Source organism: Oncorhynchus clarkii, chromosome 15 (genome assembly GCF_045791955.1).
Source record: "Oncorhynchus clarkii lewisi isolate Uvic-CL-2024 chromosome 15, UVic_Ocla_1.0, whole genome shotgun sequence".
NCBI classification, from domain to species: domain Eukaryota; kingdom Metazoa; phylum Chordata; class Actinopteri; order Salmoniformes; family Salmonidae; genus Oncorhynchus; species Oncorhynchus clarkii.
In genome coordinates, this window is record NC_092161.1 from 1,117,091 (window position 1) to 1,135,639 (window position 18,549).

The following is an 18,549-nucleotide window of genomic DNA, read 5'->3' on the forward strand; positions in this document are numbered from 1 at the left end:
TTGTAATAATAGAGTCCTCTAGAAGTGTTGATCATAGAGTCCTCTAGAAGAGTCCTCTAGATGAGTCCTCTAGATGTGTTAATAATAGAGCCCTCTAGATGTGTTAAAAAATAGAGTCCTCTAGACGTGTCAATAATAGAGTCCTCCAGATGTGTTGTAATAATAGAGCCCTCTAGAAGTATTAATAATATATTCCTCTAGAAGTGTAAATAATAGAGTCCTCTAGAAGTGTTGAAAATATAGTCCTCTAGATGTGTTGATAATAGAGTCCTCTTGAAGTGTTGATAATAGAGTCCTCTAGAAGTGTTATTAATAGAGTCCTCTAGAAGTGTTAATAATAGAGTCCTCTAGATGTGTTACTAATAGAGTCCTCTAGATGTGTTGATAATAGAGTCCTCTAGATGTGTCAATAATAGAGTCCTCTAGAAGTGTTGATAATAGAGTCCTCTAGAAGTGTTGAAAATAGTCCTCTAGATGAGTCCTCTAGAAGTGTTGATAATAGAGTCCTCTAGAAGTGTTGATAATAGAGTCCTCTAGAAGTGTTAATAGTAGAGTCCTCTAGATGTGTCAATAATAGAGTCTTCTAGAAGTGTTAATAATAAAGTCCTCCAGACGTGTTGTATTAATAGAGTCCTCTAGACATGTTGTAATAATAGCATCCTGTAGATGTGTTGTGGTCTTGGAAGAGGTGCAGCTCCTGTGGTTCCAGTCTTTTTATTATTTTATTGAATATTTAAACATACAATTTACCTGCATTTAAGCCACTCAACATTTACATTCCAGTCTTTCAAGCTGTGCTAAAAGAGATATGCAATTTTATTTGTATATATATATATATTATATATATATATATATATATATTTTTTATATATTAGAAATATACAGTGGAGAGAACAAGTATTTGATACACTGCCGATTCTGCAGGGTTTCCTACTTACAAAGCATGTAGAGGTCTTTAATTTTTATCATAGGTACACTTCAACTGTGAGAGACGGAATCTAAAACAAACATCCAGAAAATCACATTGTGTGATTTTTAAGTAATTAATTTGCATTTTATTGCATGACATAAGTATTTGATCACCTACCAACCTGTAAGAATTCCGGCTCTCACAGACCTGTTAGTTTTTCTTTAAGAAGCCCCCCTGTTCTCCACACATTACCTGTATTAACTGCACCTGTTTGAACTCGTTACCTGTATAAAAGACACCTGTCCACACACAATCAAACAGACTCCAACGTCTCCACAATGGCCAAGACCAGATAGCTGTATAAGGACATCAGGGATAAAATTGTAGACCTGCACAAGGCTGGGATGGGCTACAGGACAATAGGCAAGCAGCTTCGTGAGAAGGCAACAACTGTTGGCGCAATTATTAGAAAATGGAAGAAGCTCAAGATGACGGTCAATCACCCTCGGTCTGGGGCTCCATGCAAGATCTCACCTCGTGGGGCATCAATGATCATGAGGAAGGTAAGGGATCAGCCCAGAACTACACGGCAGGACCTGGTCAATGACCTGAAGAGAGCTGGGACCACAGTCTCAAAAAAAACATTAGTAACACACTATGCCGTCATGGATTAAAATCCTGCAGCGCACGCAAGGTCGCCCTGCTCAAGCCAGCGCATGTCCAGGCCCATCTGAAGTTTGACAATGGCCATCTGGATGATCCAGAAGAGGAATGGAAGAAGGTTATGTGGTCTGATGAGACAAAAATAGAGCCTTTTGGTCTAAACTCCACTCGCCGTGTTTGGAGGAAGAAGAAGGATGAGTACAACCCCAAGAACACCATCCCAACCGTGAAGCATGGAGGTGGAAACATCATTCTTTGGGGATGCTTTTCTGCAAAGGGGACAGGACGAATGCACCGTATTGAGGGGAGGATGGATGGGGCCATGTATTGCGAGATCTTGGCCAACAGCCTCCTTCCCTCAGTAAGAGCATTGAAGATGGGTCCTGGCTGGGTGACAACGACCCGAACCAGCATGACAACGACCCGAACCACACAGCCAGGGCAACTAAGGAGTGGCTCCGTAAGAAGCATCTCAAGGTCTCCAGACCTGATCCCAATAGAAAATCTTTGGAGGGAGCTGAAAGTCCGTATTGCCCAGCGACAGCCCCGAAACCTGAAGGATCTGGAGAAGGTCTGTATGGAGGAGTGGGCCAAAATCCCTGCTGCAGTGTGTGCAAACCTGGTCAAGAACTACAGGAAACGTATGATCTCTGTAATCGCAAACAAAGTTTTCTGTACCAAATATTAAGTTTGGCTTTTCTGATGTATCAAATACTTATGTCATGCAATAAAATGCAAATGAATTACTTAAAAATCATACAATGTGATTTTCTGGATTTTTGTTTTAGATTCTGTCTCTCACAGTTGAAGTGTACCTATGATAAAAATGACAGACCTCTACATGCTTTGTAAATAGGAAAACCTGCAAAATCGGCAGTGGATCAAATACTTGTTCTCCCCACTGTATCTGTATGTACAGTATCAGTCAAAAGTTTGGACACATCTACTCATTCCAGGGTTTTTCTTTATTGGTTTTTATTTTTCGGTTTCCACAATGAAGCATGGAGGAGGAGGTGTGGGGGTGCTTTCTGGTGACACTGTCTGTGATTTATTTAGAATTCAAGTCCAACTTAACCAGCATCGCTACCACAGCATTCCGCAGTGATACACCATCCCATCTGGTTTGCACTTATTGGGACTATCATTTGTTTTTCAACAGGAAATCAACTCAGCACACCTCCAGGCTGTGTAAGCGCTATTTGACCAGGAAGGAGAGTGATTGACCTGGCCTCCACAATCACTGGACTTCAACCCAATTGAGATGGTTGGGGATGAGTTGGACCGCAGTGAAGGAAAAGCAGCATATCTGGGAACTCCTTCAAGAAGGTTGGAAAAGCATTCCAGGTGCAGCTGGTTGAGAGAATGCCAAGAGTGTGCAAAGCTGTCATCAAGGCAAAAGATGGCTACTATGAAGAATCTCGAATATAAAATATATTTTGATTTGTTTAAAATGTTTTGCTTACTACATGATGCCATGTGTTAATTCATAGTTTTGATGTCTTCACTATTGTTCTACTATGTAGAAGATAGTAAAAATAAAGAAAAACCCTTGAATGAGTAGGTGTGTCCAAACTTTTGACTTGTACTGTATATATATTTTTGTTGTTGTTAGTATTTAACCCCTATTTCTCCCCGATTTCGTGATATCCAATTGTGATCCAATTACTATTTTGTCTCATCGCTGCAACTCCCCAAAGGGCTTGGGAGAGGCTAAAGTTGAATCATGCATCCTCTGAGAAATTTAACCTGGAAGCCAGCTGCACCAATGTGTCGGAGGAAACACTGTTCAACTGATAACCTGCCGGCACCCGGCCCACCACAAGGAGTGGCTAGGGCGTGATGAGCCAAGTAAAGCCCCCGGACAACAAACCCTACCCTAATCCGGACGATGTTGGGCCAATTGTGCGCCGCCCTATGGGATTCCCAGTCACGGACAGTTGTGACACAGCTTGGGATCGAACCCGGGTCTGTAGTGATGCCTCAAGCACTGAAATGCAGTGCCTTAGACTGCTTCCTGCGCCACTCGGGAGGCCCCAAAGATGCTTTTCAATGTGACCTCTCACAAACTCCCTCCAGGTCAAACACAACAGAATTGATAAAATAACAGATGTCATGGGTTGGAACAGGTGGCACTGTGAAAAATGTAACATCTTTACAACTTGGTGAGTCTCATGGTGTTGAGGAGTGTTACATTTTGGTGAGTCGAAGCGTGTTGAGTCGTGCCCCCAAGATGGTGGCCCCAGAGGCGTATTGGATCTCCCTCAGAACACCCACCCACTTCCTTTCCCCCTCGTCATACCTGCAGGAGGAGAGGACAGGACATCAGGAAAGAGGACAGGAGAGGACGTCAGTTAAGAGGACAGAATGGGTGTTAGGTAAGAGGACAGAACAGGATGTTAGGTAAGAGGACAGAACAGGGTGTTAGGTAAGAGGACAGAACAGAACGTCAGGTAAGAGGACAGAACAGGATGTCAGGTAAGAGGACAGAATAGGAGGTCAGGTAAGAGGACAGAACAGAATGTCAGGTAAAAGGAAATAACAGAATGTCAGGTAAGAGGACAGAACAGGGTGTTAGGTAAGAGTACAGAAGAAGGCCTCAGGTAAGAGGACAGAATAGGAGGTCAGGTAAGAGGACAGAACAGAATGTCAGGTAAGAGGACAGAATAGGAGGTCAGGTAAGAGGACAGAATAGGAGGTCAGGTAAGAGGACAGAACAGAATGTCAGGTAAGAGGACAGAACAGGGTGTTAGGTAAGAGGACAGAACAGAATGTCAGGTAAGAGGACAGAACAGGATGTCAGGTAAAAGGAAAGAACAGAATGTCAGGAAAGAGAACAGAACGGAGGTCAGGTAAGAGGACAGAACAGAACGTCAGGTAAGGGGACAGAACATAACGTCAGGTAAGAGGACAGAATGGAGGTCAGGTAAGAGGACAGAACAGGACGTCAGGTAAGAGGACAGAACAGGACGTCAGGTAAGAGGACAGAACAGAACGTCAGTTAAGAGGACAGAACAGAACGTCAGGTAAGAGGACAGAATAGGACGTTAGGTAAGAGGACAGAATAGGATGTCAGGTAAGAGGACAGAACAGAATGACAGGTAAGAGGACAGAACAGAATGTCAGGTAAGAAGATTTCAGGTAACAGGACAGAAGAAGACGTCAGGTAAGAGGACAGGAGGACGTCTTGTGAAAGGACAGAAGAGGGCATCAGGTAAAATGACAGAACAGGAAGTCAGGTAATAGGATAGAACAGGAAGTCAGGTAATAGGACAGACCAGGAAGTCAGGTAAGAGGACAGAACAGGCAGGACGTTTGGTAAGAAGACAAAACAGGACAACAGGTAAGAGGACAGAAGAGGGGCTCAGGTAAAAGGACAGAACAGGACGTTAGGTAAGAGGACAGAAGAGGCAGAACGTTTGGTAAGAAGACAAAACAGGACATCAGGCAAGAGGACAGAACAGGACGTGAGGTAAAAGGACAGAACAGGAAGGACGTTTGGTGAGAAAACAGAACAGGACATCAGTTAAGAAGACAGAACAGGAGATCTGGTAAGAGGACAGAACAGGAGGTCAGGTAAGAGGACAGAACAGAACGTCAGGTAAGGGGACAGAACATAACGTCAGGTAAGAGGACAGAATGGAGGTGAGGTAAGAGGACAGAACAGGACGTCAGGTAAGAGGACAGAACAGGACGTCAGGTAAGAGGACAGAACAGAACGTCAGGTAAGAGGACAGAACAGAACGTCAGGTAAGGGGACAGAACATAACGTCAGGTAAGAGGACAGAATGGAGGTGAGGTAAGAGGACAGAACAGGACGTCAGGTAAGAGGACAGAACAGGACGTCAGGTAAGAGGACAGAACAGAACGTCAGGTAAGAGGACAGAACAGAACGTCAGGTAAGAGGACAGAATAGGACGTTAGGTAAGAGGACAGAAGAGGATGTCAGGTAAGAGGACAGAACAGAATGTCAGGTAAGAGGACAGAACAGAATGTCAGGTAAGAAGATATCAGGTAACAGGACAGAAGAAGACGTCAGGTTAGAGGACAGGAGGACGTCTTGTGAAAGGACAGAAGAGGGCATCATGTAAAATGACAGAACAGGAAGTCAGGTAATAGGACAGAACAGGAAGTCAGGTAATAGGACAGACCAGGAAGTCAGGTAAGAGGACAGAACAGGCAGGACGTTTGGTAAGAAGACAAAACAGGACAACAGGTAAGAGGACAGAAGAGGGGCTCAGGTAAAAGGACAGAACAGGACGTTAGGTAAGAGGACAGAAGAGGCAGAACGTTTGGTAAGAATACAAAACAGGACATCAGGTAAGAGGACAGAACAGGACGTGAGGTAAAAGGACAGAACAGGAAGGACGTTTGGTGAGAAAACAGAACAGGACATCAGTTAAGAAGACAGAACAGGAGATCTGGTAAGAGGACAGAACAGGAGGTCAGGTAAGAGGACAGAACACGAGGTCAGGTAAGAGGACAGAACAGGAGGTCAGGTAAGAGGACAGAACACGAGGTCAGGTAAGAGGAAAGAACAGGACATCAGTTAAGAAGACAGAACAGGAGATCAGGTAAGAGGACAGAACAGGACGTCAGGTAAGAGGACAGAACAGAACGTCAGGTAAGAGGTCCGAACAGAACGTCAGGTAAGAGGACAGAATAGGCCGTTAGGTAAGAGGACAGAATAGGCTGTCAGGTAAGAGGACAGAACAGAATGTCAGGTAAGAGGACAGAACAGAATGTCAGGTAAGAAGATATCAGGTAACAGGACAGAAGAAGACGTCAGGAAAGAGGACAGAACACGAGGTCAGGTAAGAGGAAAGAACAGGAGGTCAGGTAAGATGACAGAACAGGGTGTCAGGTAAGAGGACAGAACAGGAAGGCAGGTAAGGGGCAGAACAGGACATCAGGTAAGAGGACAGAACTGGAGGTCAGGTAAGATGACAGAACAGGAGGGCAGGTAAGAGGACAGAACAGGGTGTCAGGTAAGAGGACAGAACAGGAGGGCAGGTAAGGGTAAAGAACAGTGTGTCAGGTAAGAGGACAGAACAGGGTGTCAGGTAAGAGGACAGAACAGGGTGTCAGGTAAGAGGACAGAACAGGAGGTTGGGTAAGAGGACAGAAGTGGGCCTCAGGTATCCAATCATAGCCCTGACTCTCCCTGCCTCCAACCATAGCCCTGACCTTCCCTGCCTCCAACCATAGCCCTCACTTTCCCTGACTTCAACTATAGCCGTGACTCTCCCTGCCTCCAACCATAGCCCTGACTTCCCCTGCCTCCTACAATAGCCCTGGCCTTCCCTGCCTCCAACCATAGCCCTCACTCTCCCTGCCTCCAACCATATTCCTGACATTCCCTGCCTCAAATCATAGCCCTGCCTCTCTCAGCCTCCAACCACAGCCCTGACTCTCCCTGCCTCCAAACATAGCCCTGACCTTCCCTGCCTCCAAACATAGCCCTGACACTCGCTGCCTCCAACCATAGCCCTGACTCTCCCTGCCTCCAACCACAGTCCTGACTCTCCCTGCCTCCAACCATAGCCCTGACCTTCCCTGCCTCCAACCACAGCCCTGACTCTCCCTGCCTCTAAACACAGCCCTGACTCTCCCTGCCTCCAACCACAGCCCTGACTCTCCCTGCCTCCAACCATAGCCCTGACTCTCTCTGCCTCCAACCATAGCCCTGACTCTCCCTGCCTCCAACCATAGCCCTGACTCTCTCTGCCTCCAACCATAGCCCTGACTCTCCCTGCCTCCAACCATAGCCCTGACTCTCCCTGCCTCCAACCACAGCCCTGACTCTCCCTGCCTCCAACCATAGCCCTGACTCTCTCTGCTCCTACCCTAGCCCTGACTCTTCCTGCCTCCAACCATAGCCCTGACTCTCTCTGCCTCCAACCTTAGCCCTGACTCTCCATGCCTCCAACCATAGCCCTGACTCTCCCTGCCTCCAACCATAGCCCTGACTCTCCCTGCCTCCAAACATAGCCCTGACTCTCTCTGCCTCCAACCATAGCCCTGACTCTCCCTGTCTCCCACCATAGCCCTGACCTTCCCTGCCTCCAACCATAGCCCTCACTATCCCTGCCTCCAAATATAGCCCTGACACTGCCTGCCTCCAACCATATTCCTGATCTTCCCTGCCTCCAACCATAGCCATCACTCTCCCTGCCTCCAACTATAGCCCTGACTCTCCCTGCCTCCAACCATAGCCCTGATCTTCCCTGACTCCAACCATAGCCCTGACCTTCCATGCCTCCAGCCACAGCACTGACTCTCCCTGCCTCCAACCATACCCCTGACCTTCTCTGCCTCCAACCATATATCTGACTCTCTCTGCATCCAACCATAGCCCCGACTTTCCCTGCCTCCAAAATAGCCCTGACTCTCCCTGCCTCCAACCATAGCCCTGACTCTCCCTGCCTCCAACCAAAGCCCTGACTCTCCCTGCCTCCAACCATAGCCCTGACTCTCCCTGCCTCCAACCATAGCCCTGACTCTCCCTGCCTCCAACGATAGCCCTGACTCTCCCTGCCTCCAACCATAGCCCTGACTCTCTCTGCTCAAACCCTAGTCCTGACTCTTCCTGCCTCCAACCATAGCCCTGACTCTCTCTGCCTCCACCCTTAGCCCTGACCTTCCCTGCCTCCAACCACAGCCCTGACTCTCCCTGCCTTCAACCATAGCCCTGACTCTCCCTGCCTCCAACCACAGCCCTGACTCTCCCTGCCTCCAACCATAGCCCTGACTCTCCCTGCCTCCAACCATGGCCCTGACTCTCTCTGCTCCAACCCTAGCCCTGACTCTCCCTGCCTCCAACCATAGCCCTGACTCTCCCAGCCTCCAACCATAGCCCTGACTCCCCCTGCCTCCAACCATAGCCCTGACTCTCCCTGCCTCCAACCATAGCCCTGACTCTCGCTGCCTCCAACCACAGCCCTGACTCTCCCTGCCTCCAACCATAGCCCTGACTCTCCCTGCCTCCAACCATAGCCCTGACTCTCTCTGCCTCCAACCACAGCCCTGACTCTCCCTGTCTCCAAGTATAGCCCTGACTCTCCCTGCCTCCAATCATAGCCCTGACCTTCCCTGCCTCCAATCATAGCCCTGACCTTCCCTGCCTCCAACCATAGCCCTGCCTCTCCCTGCCTCCAACCATAGCCCTGACCTTCTCTGTCTCCAACCATATCACTGACTCTCTCTGCCTCCAACCATAGCCCTGACCTTCCCTGCCTCCAATCATAGCCCTGACCTTCCCTGCCTCCAACGATAGCCCTGACTCTCCCTCTCCCCAAACATAGCCCTGCCTCTCCCTGCCTCCAACCATAGCCCTGACCTTCTCTGTCTCCAACCATATCACTGACTCTCCCTGCCTCCAACCATAGCCATCACTCTCCCTGCCTCCAACTATAGCCCTGACTCTCCCTGCCTCCAACTATAGCCCTGATCTTCCCTAACTCCATCCATAGCCCTGATCTTCCCTGCCTCCAACCATAGCCCTGACCTTCCCTGCCTCCAATCATAGCCCTGACCTTCCATGCCTCCAGCCACAGCACTGACTCTCCCTGCCTCCAACCATACCCCTGATCTTCTCTGCCTCCAACCATATCACTGACTCTCTCTGCATCCAACCATAGCCCCGACTTTCCCTGCCTCCAAAATAGCCCTGACTCTCCCTGCCTCCAACCATAGCCCTGACTCTCCCTGCCTCCAACCATAGCCCTGACTCTCCCTGCCTCCAACCAAAGCCCTGACTCTCCCTGCCTCCAACCATAGCCCTGACTCTCCCTGCCTCCAACCACAGCCCTGACTCTCCCTGCCTCCAACCATAGCCCTGACTCTCTCTGCTCCAACCCTAGTCCTGACTCTTCCTGCCTCCAACCATAGCCCTGACTCTCTCTGCCTCCACCCTTAGCCCTGACCTTCCCTGCCTCCAACCATAGCCCTCACTCTCCCTGCCTCCAACCATAGCCCTGACTCTCCCTGCCTCCAACCATAGCCCTGACTCTCTCTGCTCCAACCCTAGCCCTGACTCTTCCTGCCTCAACCATAGCCCTGACTCTCTCTGCCTCCAACCTTAGCCCTGACTCTCCCTGCCTCCAACCACAGCCCTGACTCTCCCTGCCTCCAACCATAGCCCTGACCTTCCCTGCCTCCAACCACAGCCCTGACTCTCCCTGCCTCCAACCATAGCCTTGACTCTCCCTGCCTCCAACCATAGCCCTGACTCTCCCTGCCTCCAACCATGGCCCTGACTCTCTCTGCTCCAACCCTAGCCCTGACTCTCCCTGCCTCCAACCATAGCCCTGACTCTCCCAGCCTCCAACAATAGCCCTGACTCCCCCTGCCTCCAACCATAGCCCTGACTCTCCCTGCCTCCAACCATAGCCCTGACTCTCCCTGCCTCCAACCATAGCCCTGACTCTCTCTGCCTCCAATCCCAGCCCTGACTCTCCCTGCCTCCAACCATAGCCCTGACTCTCCCTGCCTCCAACCATAGCCCTGACTCTCTCTGCCTCCAATCACATCCCTGACTCCTCCTGCCTCCAACCACAGCCCTGACTCTCCCTGCCTCCAACCATAGCCCTGACTCTCCCTGCCTCCAACCCAACGTCAGTTTGTTCCTCACCTCCAGATGTCATTCATCTCCTTGGGGAGGAGTTCCTCCTTGTCCTCGCTGGGCATCATGGCGAAGCCTCCAACAGCGTAGAGACCCCCGGCCACCGACGCCAGACTGAGTGAGCTACGACCCTGAGGGAACTCCACAAAGTCTGACCACCTGGAGACATGGAATATGGGTTTAACAGCCATATGAGTAAAGGTAAATCAGGCACTGCTCATTGTTGTCTTGAATCATCATCAACTCCCAGAGAGAATATGTTGGCAGCACAGTGAACTCAGACTTCCGAACACTTTCAGTAATGTGAAACCTAACTTGTTGGTGTTACTATCGTAGACCTCCATGAAGTCTGTCACACACACACACACACACACACACACACACACACACACACACACACACACACACACACACACACACACACACACACACACACACACACACACACACACACACACACACACACACACACACACTTTGAGGCTGCAGGCCTGCTACTGACTTGTTGGTGTTGATGTCGTAGACCTCCATGGTGTCTGTCAGGCCGGTGTCTGTGACGCCTGCTGCTACGTAGATCTTGTCTTTATGGATGGTGGCTCCAAACAGAGAGCGGGCCAGCTGCATCGGAGCCAGCTCCTTCCACTCAAACCGCTGTGCATAGTACACACACATCCTCTTCGTCACCTTCCTACAGGACAGACACACATCCTCGTAGTAGCAGCAGCAGTAGTAATAGTTGTTGTTGTTAGTGATCATACTGTCCTAACTGAGCTCTACACCGTGACTGAGCTGTACACTGTGACTGAGCTCTACACCGTGACTGAGCTGTACACCGTGACTGAGCTCTACACCGTGACTGAGCTGTACGCGGTGACTGAGCTGTACACGGTGACTGAGCTGTACACTGTGACTGAGCTGTACACGGTGACTGAGCTCTACACCGTGACTGAGCTCTACACCGTGACTGAGCTCCACACCGTGACTGAGCTGTACACCAACAGTGTGGAAGAGAATGCAGTATCACGTTAATAACTCACTTGCTATCCAATTTTCCTCCGATCACATAGATAAGTCCGTCGTGAGACACAGTAGCGTGGCCGTAGACGGGGTACGGTATGGGGTCAGACTCACCCCATTTAAAAGACCTGAGGAGGACAAACACAGAGAGGTACACATCAGATTGCTAGCTCAGACTACATTCTAACAATTTGACAACATCCTGATTACATCACTCCTCTGAGGCAGCAGGTTAAATGACTCTTCCATTGTGTTGTGATTCATATCTCTATTGTTTATTTATTTAATTTTTTTCACCTTTATTTAACCAGGTAGGCCAGTTGAGAACAAGTTCTCATTTACAACTGCGACCTGGCCAAGATAAAGCAAAGCAGTTTGACACAAACAACAACACAGAGTTACACATGGAGTAAACAAACGTACAGTCAATAACACAATAGAGAAATCTATATATAGTGTGTGCAAGTGGAGTAAGATTATGGAGGTAAGGCAATAAATAGGCCGTAGTGGCGAAATAATTACAATTTGATGATGTGCAAGTAGAGATACTGGGGTGCAAAAGAGCAAAAATAAATAACAATATGGGGATGAGGTTATTTACAGATGGGCTATTTACAGATGGGCTATTTACAGATGGGCTATTTACAGATGGGCTATTTACAGATGGGCTATTTACAGATGGGCTATTTACAGATGGGCTATTTACAGATGGGCTATTTACAGATGGGCTATTTACAGATGGGCTATGTACAGGTGGGCTATTTACAGATGGGCTATTTACAGATGGGCTATTTACAGATGGGCTATTTACAGATGGGCTATGTACAGGTGCAGTGATCGGTAAGTGTCACGACTTCCGCCGAAGTCGGCTCCTCTCCTTGTTCGTGCGGCGTCGTTTGACGTCACCGGCTTTCTAGCCATCGCATCTCCATTTCTCATTTATCCATTTGTTTTGTCTTGTTCCCTGCTTGTTTTCATTCCCCAATCACACTGCATTCCTCTGTTCCCCCTCATGTCTTTGTGTGAGTTTGTTTTGTGTTACGTGTCTATGTTGACGCTCTTTACTGGTATGCGTTTATTCCGTGTTTTATTTCACGAGGTATGTTATAGATGTTTATATAGTATTATTGTGACTGTTTTCACGTTTGCACTTTTGCCTGTGGGCTGGAGGTTATGACGCAGTGGCGTCAGTCTGTTGGTTTCTCCTGCCTAAATAAAGTGTGAGCCTGTTCACAACTCTCTGCTCTCCTGCACCTGACTCTGCTCCCAGTACGCACACACCTGACAGTAAGCTGCTCTGACAACTGATGCTTAAAGTTAGTGAGGGAGATATGAGTCTCCAACTTTCAGTGATTTTTGCAGTTCGTTCCAGTCATTGGCAGCAGAGAACTGGAAGGACAGGCGGCCAAAGGAGGAATTGGCTTTGGGGGTGACTAGTGAGATATACCTGCTGGAGCACGTGCTACGGGTGGGTGTTGGCTTTGGGAATGACCAGTGAGATATACCTGCTAGAGCGCGTGCTACGGGTGGGTGTTGCTGTGGTGACCAGTGAGCAGAGATAAGGCAGGGCTTTACCTAGCAAAGACTTATAGATGACCCGGAACCAGTGGGTTTGGCGACGAATATGAAACGAGGGCCAGCCAACAAGAGCATTCAGGTCACATAGACAGGACAGTTACTGGGTGCTTTTACTGGTGCTGTCACATAGACTATAACTTACTGTCTGTCATAGACCAGCACTGAGTCCAGTGTACTGGACTCCTGCTCCTTCAGCTCCTTCCCTCCCACCATGAAGATGCTGTTCTCCGCCTCAGCCAGGCCGAACAGGAAACGGGGCGAGGGGATGGGGGGCATGCCCAGCCAATCAGCACTCACTGGGTCGTACTGGGAGGTCACAGATGTCAGAGGTCAGAGACAGGGCAGCTGTCTACATGCTGAGATATTGACAGGACAGACAGATCTATGGACAGCCAGACAGCCAGCCAGCCAGCCAGCCAGCCAGCCAGCCAGCATCTCTGTAATGGAAACAGCCACATTATAACGTCTATAATGTGGAGGAGGGAGGTCTCCCCTGCTCTATGGCATCTTCAATAGGATCCCAGAGAGCGAGAGAGAATGGTGTAACTAGGCCTACTGGTGTGTTGACTTGGTGACCATGCAGAAGATACCTCTACTCAATGACTTGGTGACCATGCAGAAGATACATCTACTCAATGACTTGGTGACCATGCAGAAGATACCTGTACTCAATGACTTGGTGACCATGCAGAAGATACCTGTACTCAATGACTTGGTGACCATGCAGAAGATACATCTACTCAATGACTTGGTGACCATGCAGAAGATACATCTACTCAATGACTTAGTGACCATGCAGAAGATACCTAGATCTCAATGCAGTTCCAATGGAATTATGGAGAAAATTTGATAATAACATGATAATAACATCATACCTGTATTAATAACATGTGTATAATAATTATAACATCCTACCTGTATTAATAACAGGTGTATAATAATTATAACACCCTACCTGTATTAATAACAGGCGTATAATAATTATAACACCCTACCTGTATTAATAACAGGTGTATAATAATTATAACATCCTACCTGTATTAATAACAGGTGTATAATAATTATAACATCCTACCTGTATTAATAACAGGTGTATAATAATTATAACATCCTACCTGTATTAATAACAGGTGTATAATAATTATAACATCATACCTGTATTAATAACAGGTGTATAATAATTATAACATCCTACCTGTATTAATAACAGGTGTATAATAATTATAACATCCTACCTGTATTAATAACAGGTGTATAATAATTATAACATCCTACCTGTATTAATAACAGGTGTATAATAATTATAACATCATACCTGTATTAATAACAGGTGTATAATAATTATAACACCCTACCTGTATTAATAACAGGTGTATAATAATTATAACATCATACCTGTATTAATAATTAATAACAGGTGCATAATAATTATAACATCATACCTGTATTAATAACAGGTGTATAATAATTATAACAGCATACCTGTATTAATAACAGGTGTATAATAATTATAACACCCTACCTGTATTAATAACAGGTGTATAATAATTATAACATCCTACCTGTATTAATAACAGGTGTATAATAATTATAACATCATACCTGTATTAATAACAGGTGTATAATAATTATAACATCCTACCTGTATTAATAACAGGTGTATAATAATTATAACATCCTACCTGTATTAATAACAGGTGTATAATAATTATAACATCCTACCTGTATTAATAACAGGTGTATAATAATTATAACATCATACCTGTATTAATAACAGGTGTATAATAATTATAACACCCTACCTGTATTAATAACAGGTGTATAATAATTATAACATCATACCTGTATTAATAATTAATAACAGGTGCATAATAATTATAACATCATACCTGTATTAATAACAGGTGTATAATAATTATAACAGCATACCTGTATTAATAACAGGTGTATAATAATTATAACACCCTACCTGTATTAATAACAGGTGTATAATAATTATAACATCCTACCTGTATTAATAACAGGTGTATAATAATTATAACATCCTACCTGTATTAATAACAGGTGTATAATAATTATAACATCCTACCTGTATTAATAACAGGTGTATAATAATTATAACATCATACCTGTATTAATAACAGGTGTATAATAATTATAACATCCTACCTGTATTAATAACAGGTGTATAATAATTATAACATCCTACCTGTATTAATAACAGGTGTATAATAATTATAACATCCTACCTGTATTAATAACAGGTGTATAATAATTATAACATCCTACCTGTATTAATAACAGGTGTATAATAATTATAACATCATACCTGTATTAATAATTAATAACAGGTGCATAATAATTATAACATCCTACCTGTATTAATAACAGGTGTATAATAATTATAACATCATACCTGTATTAATAACAGGTGTATAATAATTATAACATCCTACCTGTATTAATAACAGGTGTATAATAATTATAACATCATACCTGTATTAATAACAGGTGTATAATAATTATAACATCCTACCTGTATTAGTAACAGGTGTATAATAACTATAACATCCTACCTGTATTAATAACAGGTTTATAATAATTGTAACGTCCTACCTGTATTAGTAACAGGTTTATAATAATTATAACAGCCTACCTGTATTAATAACAGGTGTATAATAATTACAACATCCTACCTGTAAGAAGTAGGAGCTGAGAGGATCCTCCTTGTTCAGCTCATTGTAGAACAGCCCCCCAGCAACAAAGATCTGGTTCTCTTTGGTGACAAGGGAGGCATGGTTCTTGGGGATCTGAGTGGAGAGCGAGGCGACGTAACAGTCGTTCCCTGTGGGGTCGTACGCCACCGCCCCCGTGTCACTCACCATGAACACCAGGTCTCTCAGGAACATCCCAAAACGCAGTTGATCATTCAAGATCCCCGGGAGTAGAGCCTCCTCCTCCTCCTCCTCCTCCTCTTCCTCTCCCTCCTTCTCCTCTCCTCCTTTCTGCTCTGTCTTATCTTCTTCCGTCTTCTTCTTTGTTTTCTTCTGAGGCGGGAGGTCAGGCAGTTTTCCATCACGAGCGTCTCTGACCATTTGAAGCCTCTTCTCCATTTCAGGGTTGGAGCAGATCCACTCATGCTTCTCCACCTGGTGGGACAGGGAGATTTATCAGAATCACCTTCTTCTCCACCTGGTGGGACAGGGAGATTTATCAGAATCACCTGCTTCTCCACCCGGTGGGACAGGGTAATGTATCAGAATCACCTGCTCCTCCACCTGGTGGGACAGGGAGATGTATCAGAATCACCTACTTCTCCACCTGGTGGGACAGGGAGAATTATCAGAATCACCTGCTTCTCCACCCGGTGGGACAGGGTAATGTATCAGAATCACCTGCTCCTCCACCTGGTGGGACAGGGAGATGTATCAGAATCACCTACTTCTCCACCTGGTGGGACAGGGAGATTTATCAGAATCACCTGCTTCTCCACCTGGTGGGACAGGGAGATTTATCAGAATCACCTGCTTCTCCACCTGGTGGGACAGGGAGATGTATCAGTATCACCTGCTTCTCCACCTGGTGGGACAGGGAGATTTATCAGAATCGCCTGCTTCTCCACCTGGTGGGACAGGGAGATTTATCAGAATAGCCTGCTTTTCCACCTGGTGGGACAGGGAGATTTAATACAACAATCACATGCTTCTCCACCTGGTGGGACAGGGGGATTTAATACAAGAATCACATGCTTCTCCACCTGGTGGGACAGGGAGATTTAATACAACAATCACATGCTTCTCCACCTGGTGGGACAGGGAGATTTAATACAACAATCACTTGTTTCTTCACCTGGCGGGACAGGGATATTTAATACAACAATCACCGGTTTCTCCACCTGGTGGGACAGGGAGATTTAATACAACAATCACCTGCTTCTCCACCTGGTGGGACAGGGCGATTTAACACTAGACCATACTGCTCACCATCTCAGTAAAGTAGTCCTTGTGGACCAGTCTGAGTCTGACACAGTCCATCAGTCCGGGTAGTTCCTTCATCCTGTTCTCCAAATCTTGACCGACCCACTTCTCCACGGCCTCAAACACCTCTTCCTCCGTTTCTACATTCAGTGTGTCCGCTGTCAAGATAGCTGCCAGCTCGCTGGGCCCCAGCGTCAGGAACTCATCGTCACGGGAGATGAGCTGGAAGCGTTCGCAGGCGTAGTTGCGAGCGGAGACAGCGAGGCGAGGACAGTCCAGCATCAGGCCCAGTCGGAATATAGCCAGACAGTTACTGAGACTGAGTTTCTTCTGGAGGAAGGAGACACACACTGTGAAGATTGAGGGGATCTGGAACATGTTGGCTACAGAGAAGATGTCCTGGACATTCTGCTCTGTCACGTTAATGGTGGAGGTATAGAGGTACTTCAGAATCAGACCCATGACCCCCGGCTCTACATCCTCCAACACCACCTCTCTCTTCTTCTCCTCTTCCAGATCTGACAGGAACAGGGCCCTAAAGAAAGACGAGCAGGCACACAGCACCAGACGGTGGCAGGGGAACTCCTTGCCCTTGATCTTCAGGACACAGTCCACCAGCTTGTCATTCTCCAGTAGATCATAGAGTCCGTCCTGCAACAGGGTCTGCTGGTACATCCTGGGCTCCTCCGTTGGGTCGATGGACAGAGCCATGGTACCTCGGTCCAGGGGGACAACTCCCAGTCGATAAGCAGGGAACAAGAGACCTAGGGCGTCTTGGTCCTTGGTGTCTGTCCTGTCTGTCTCCTGTCCACACGGCAGAGCTCCGAGCTTAGGCTCTCTTCACTGCCCAGCCTGGAAAGAGGAGTTAAGGGTTCGGCCTTTGTGGTATAAGGAGGCTCGGTCTTTGTGATTTGAACCATAAGTAGTGTACTCTGGGGCGGCTGGTCTCTCTCCCTCAGCTGTCCCGACCCTTTAACTCCTGCTGCAACTGGTAGGTTATATATAGCCTTGTTCTCAGTGTGGGGCACTCTGTGGAATCCATTCTGGAACATGTGAAATGTAATAGACCCCGCATCACCACCCGCCGTCCCCCTTCCCGCTCGGACAGCTGACACTGCCTCATGCGAGATCAGTTCTTCCTGAGTCATGTGGGGTTAATTTAAAGTGGCTTCCTCCTCTCTGCTCCTTCCCTTCCCCCTTCCTCCTCTCTACTCCTTTTCCTCCTCCTTCCTTCTCTCCACTCCTTCCCTTTCACCTTCCTCCTCTCCACTCCTTCCCTTCCTCCTCTTTACCTTCCCATTCTCCTCTCCATTCCATCCAACTTCCTCCTCTCCACTCTTTCACTTTCACCTTCCTCTTCTCCACTCCTTCCCTTCCTCCTTCCTCCTCTCCACTCCTTCCCTTTCTCCATTCTCCTCTCCACTCCTTCCCTTCCCCCTTCCTCCTCTTCACTCCATCCCTTTCCCCTTCCTCCTCTCTACTCCTTTTCCTCCTCCTTCCTTCTCTCCACTCCTTCCCTTTCACCTTCCTCCTCTCCACTCCTTCCCTTCCTCCTCTTTACCTTCCCATTCTCCTCTCCATTCCATCCAACTTCCTCCTCTCCACTCCTTCCCTTCCTCCATTCTCCTCTCCACTCCTTCCCTTCCTCCTTCCTCCTCTCCACTCCTTCCCTTTCTCCATTCTCCTCTCCACTCCTTCCCTTCCTCCTTACTCCTCTCCACTCCTTCCCTTCCCCCTTCCTCCTCTTCACTCCATCCCTTTCACCTTCCTCATCTCCACTCCTT

The 18,549-nt window shown here is 47.1% G+C and overlaps 1 protein-coding gene across 1 annotated transcript; it reads right to left on the reverse strand.

Annotated features, from left to right (window-relative positions):
- Positions 1-860: 860 nt before the first annotated feature.
- On the reverse strand, positions 861-17,749 carry LOC139366860 (kelch-like family member 40b). The gene is made up of 7 exons (XM_071104552.1): positions 16,772-17,749; positions 15,485-15,937; positions 12,931-13,094; positions 11,231-11,338; positions 10,696-10,881; positions 10,203-10,352; positions 861-3,872 (listed from the first exon to the last, which is right to left on the reverse strand). Exons 1-7 carry the CDS (start codon positions 17,474-17,476, stop codon positions 3,761-3,763), a joined length of 1,878 nt encoding a protein of 625 aa, XP_070960653.1. The 5' UTR covers positions 17,477-17,749; the 3' UTR covers positions 861-3,760.
- Between the last annotated feature and the right edge of the window lie 800 nt (positions 17,750-18,549).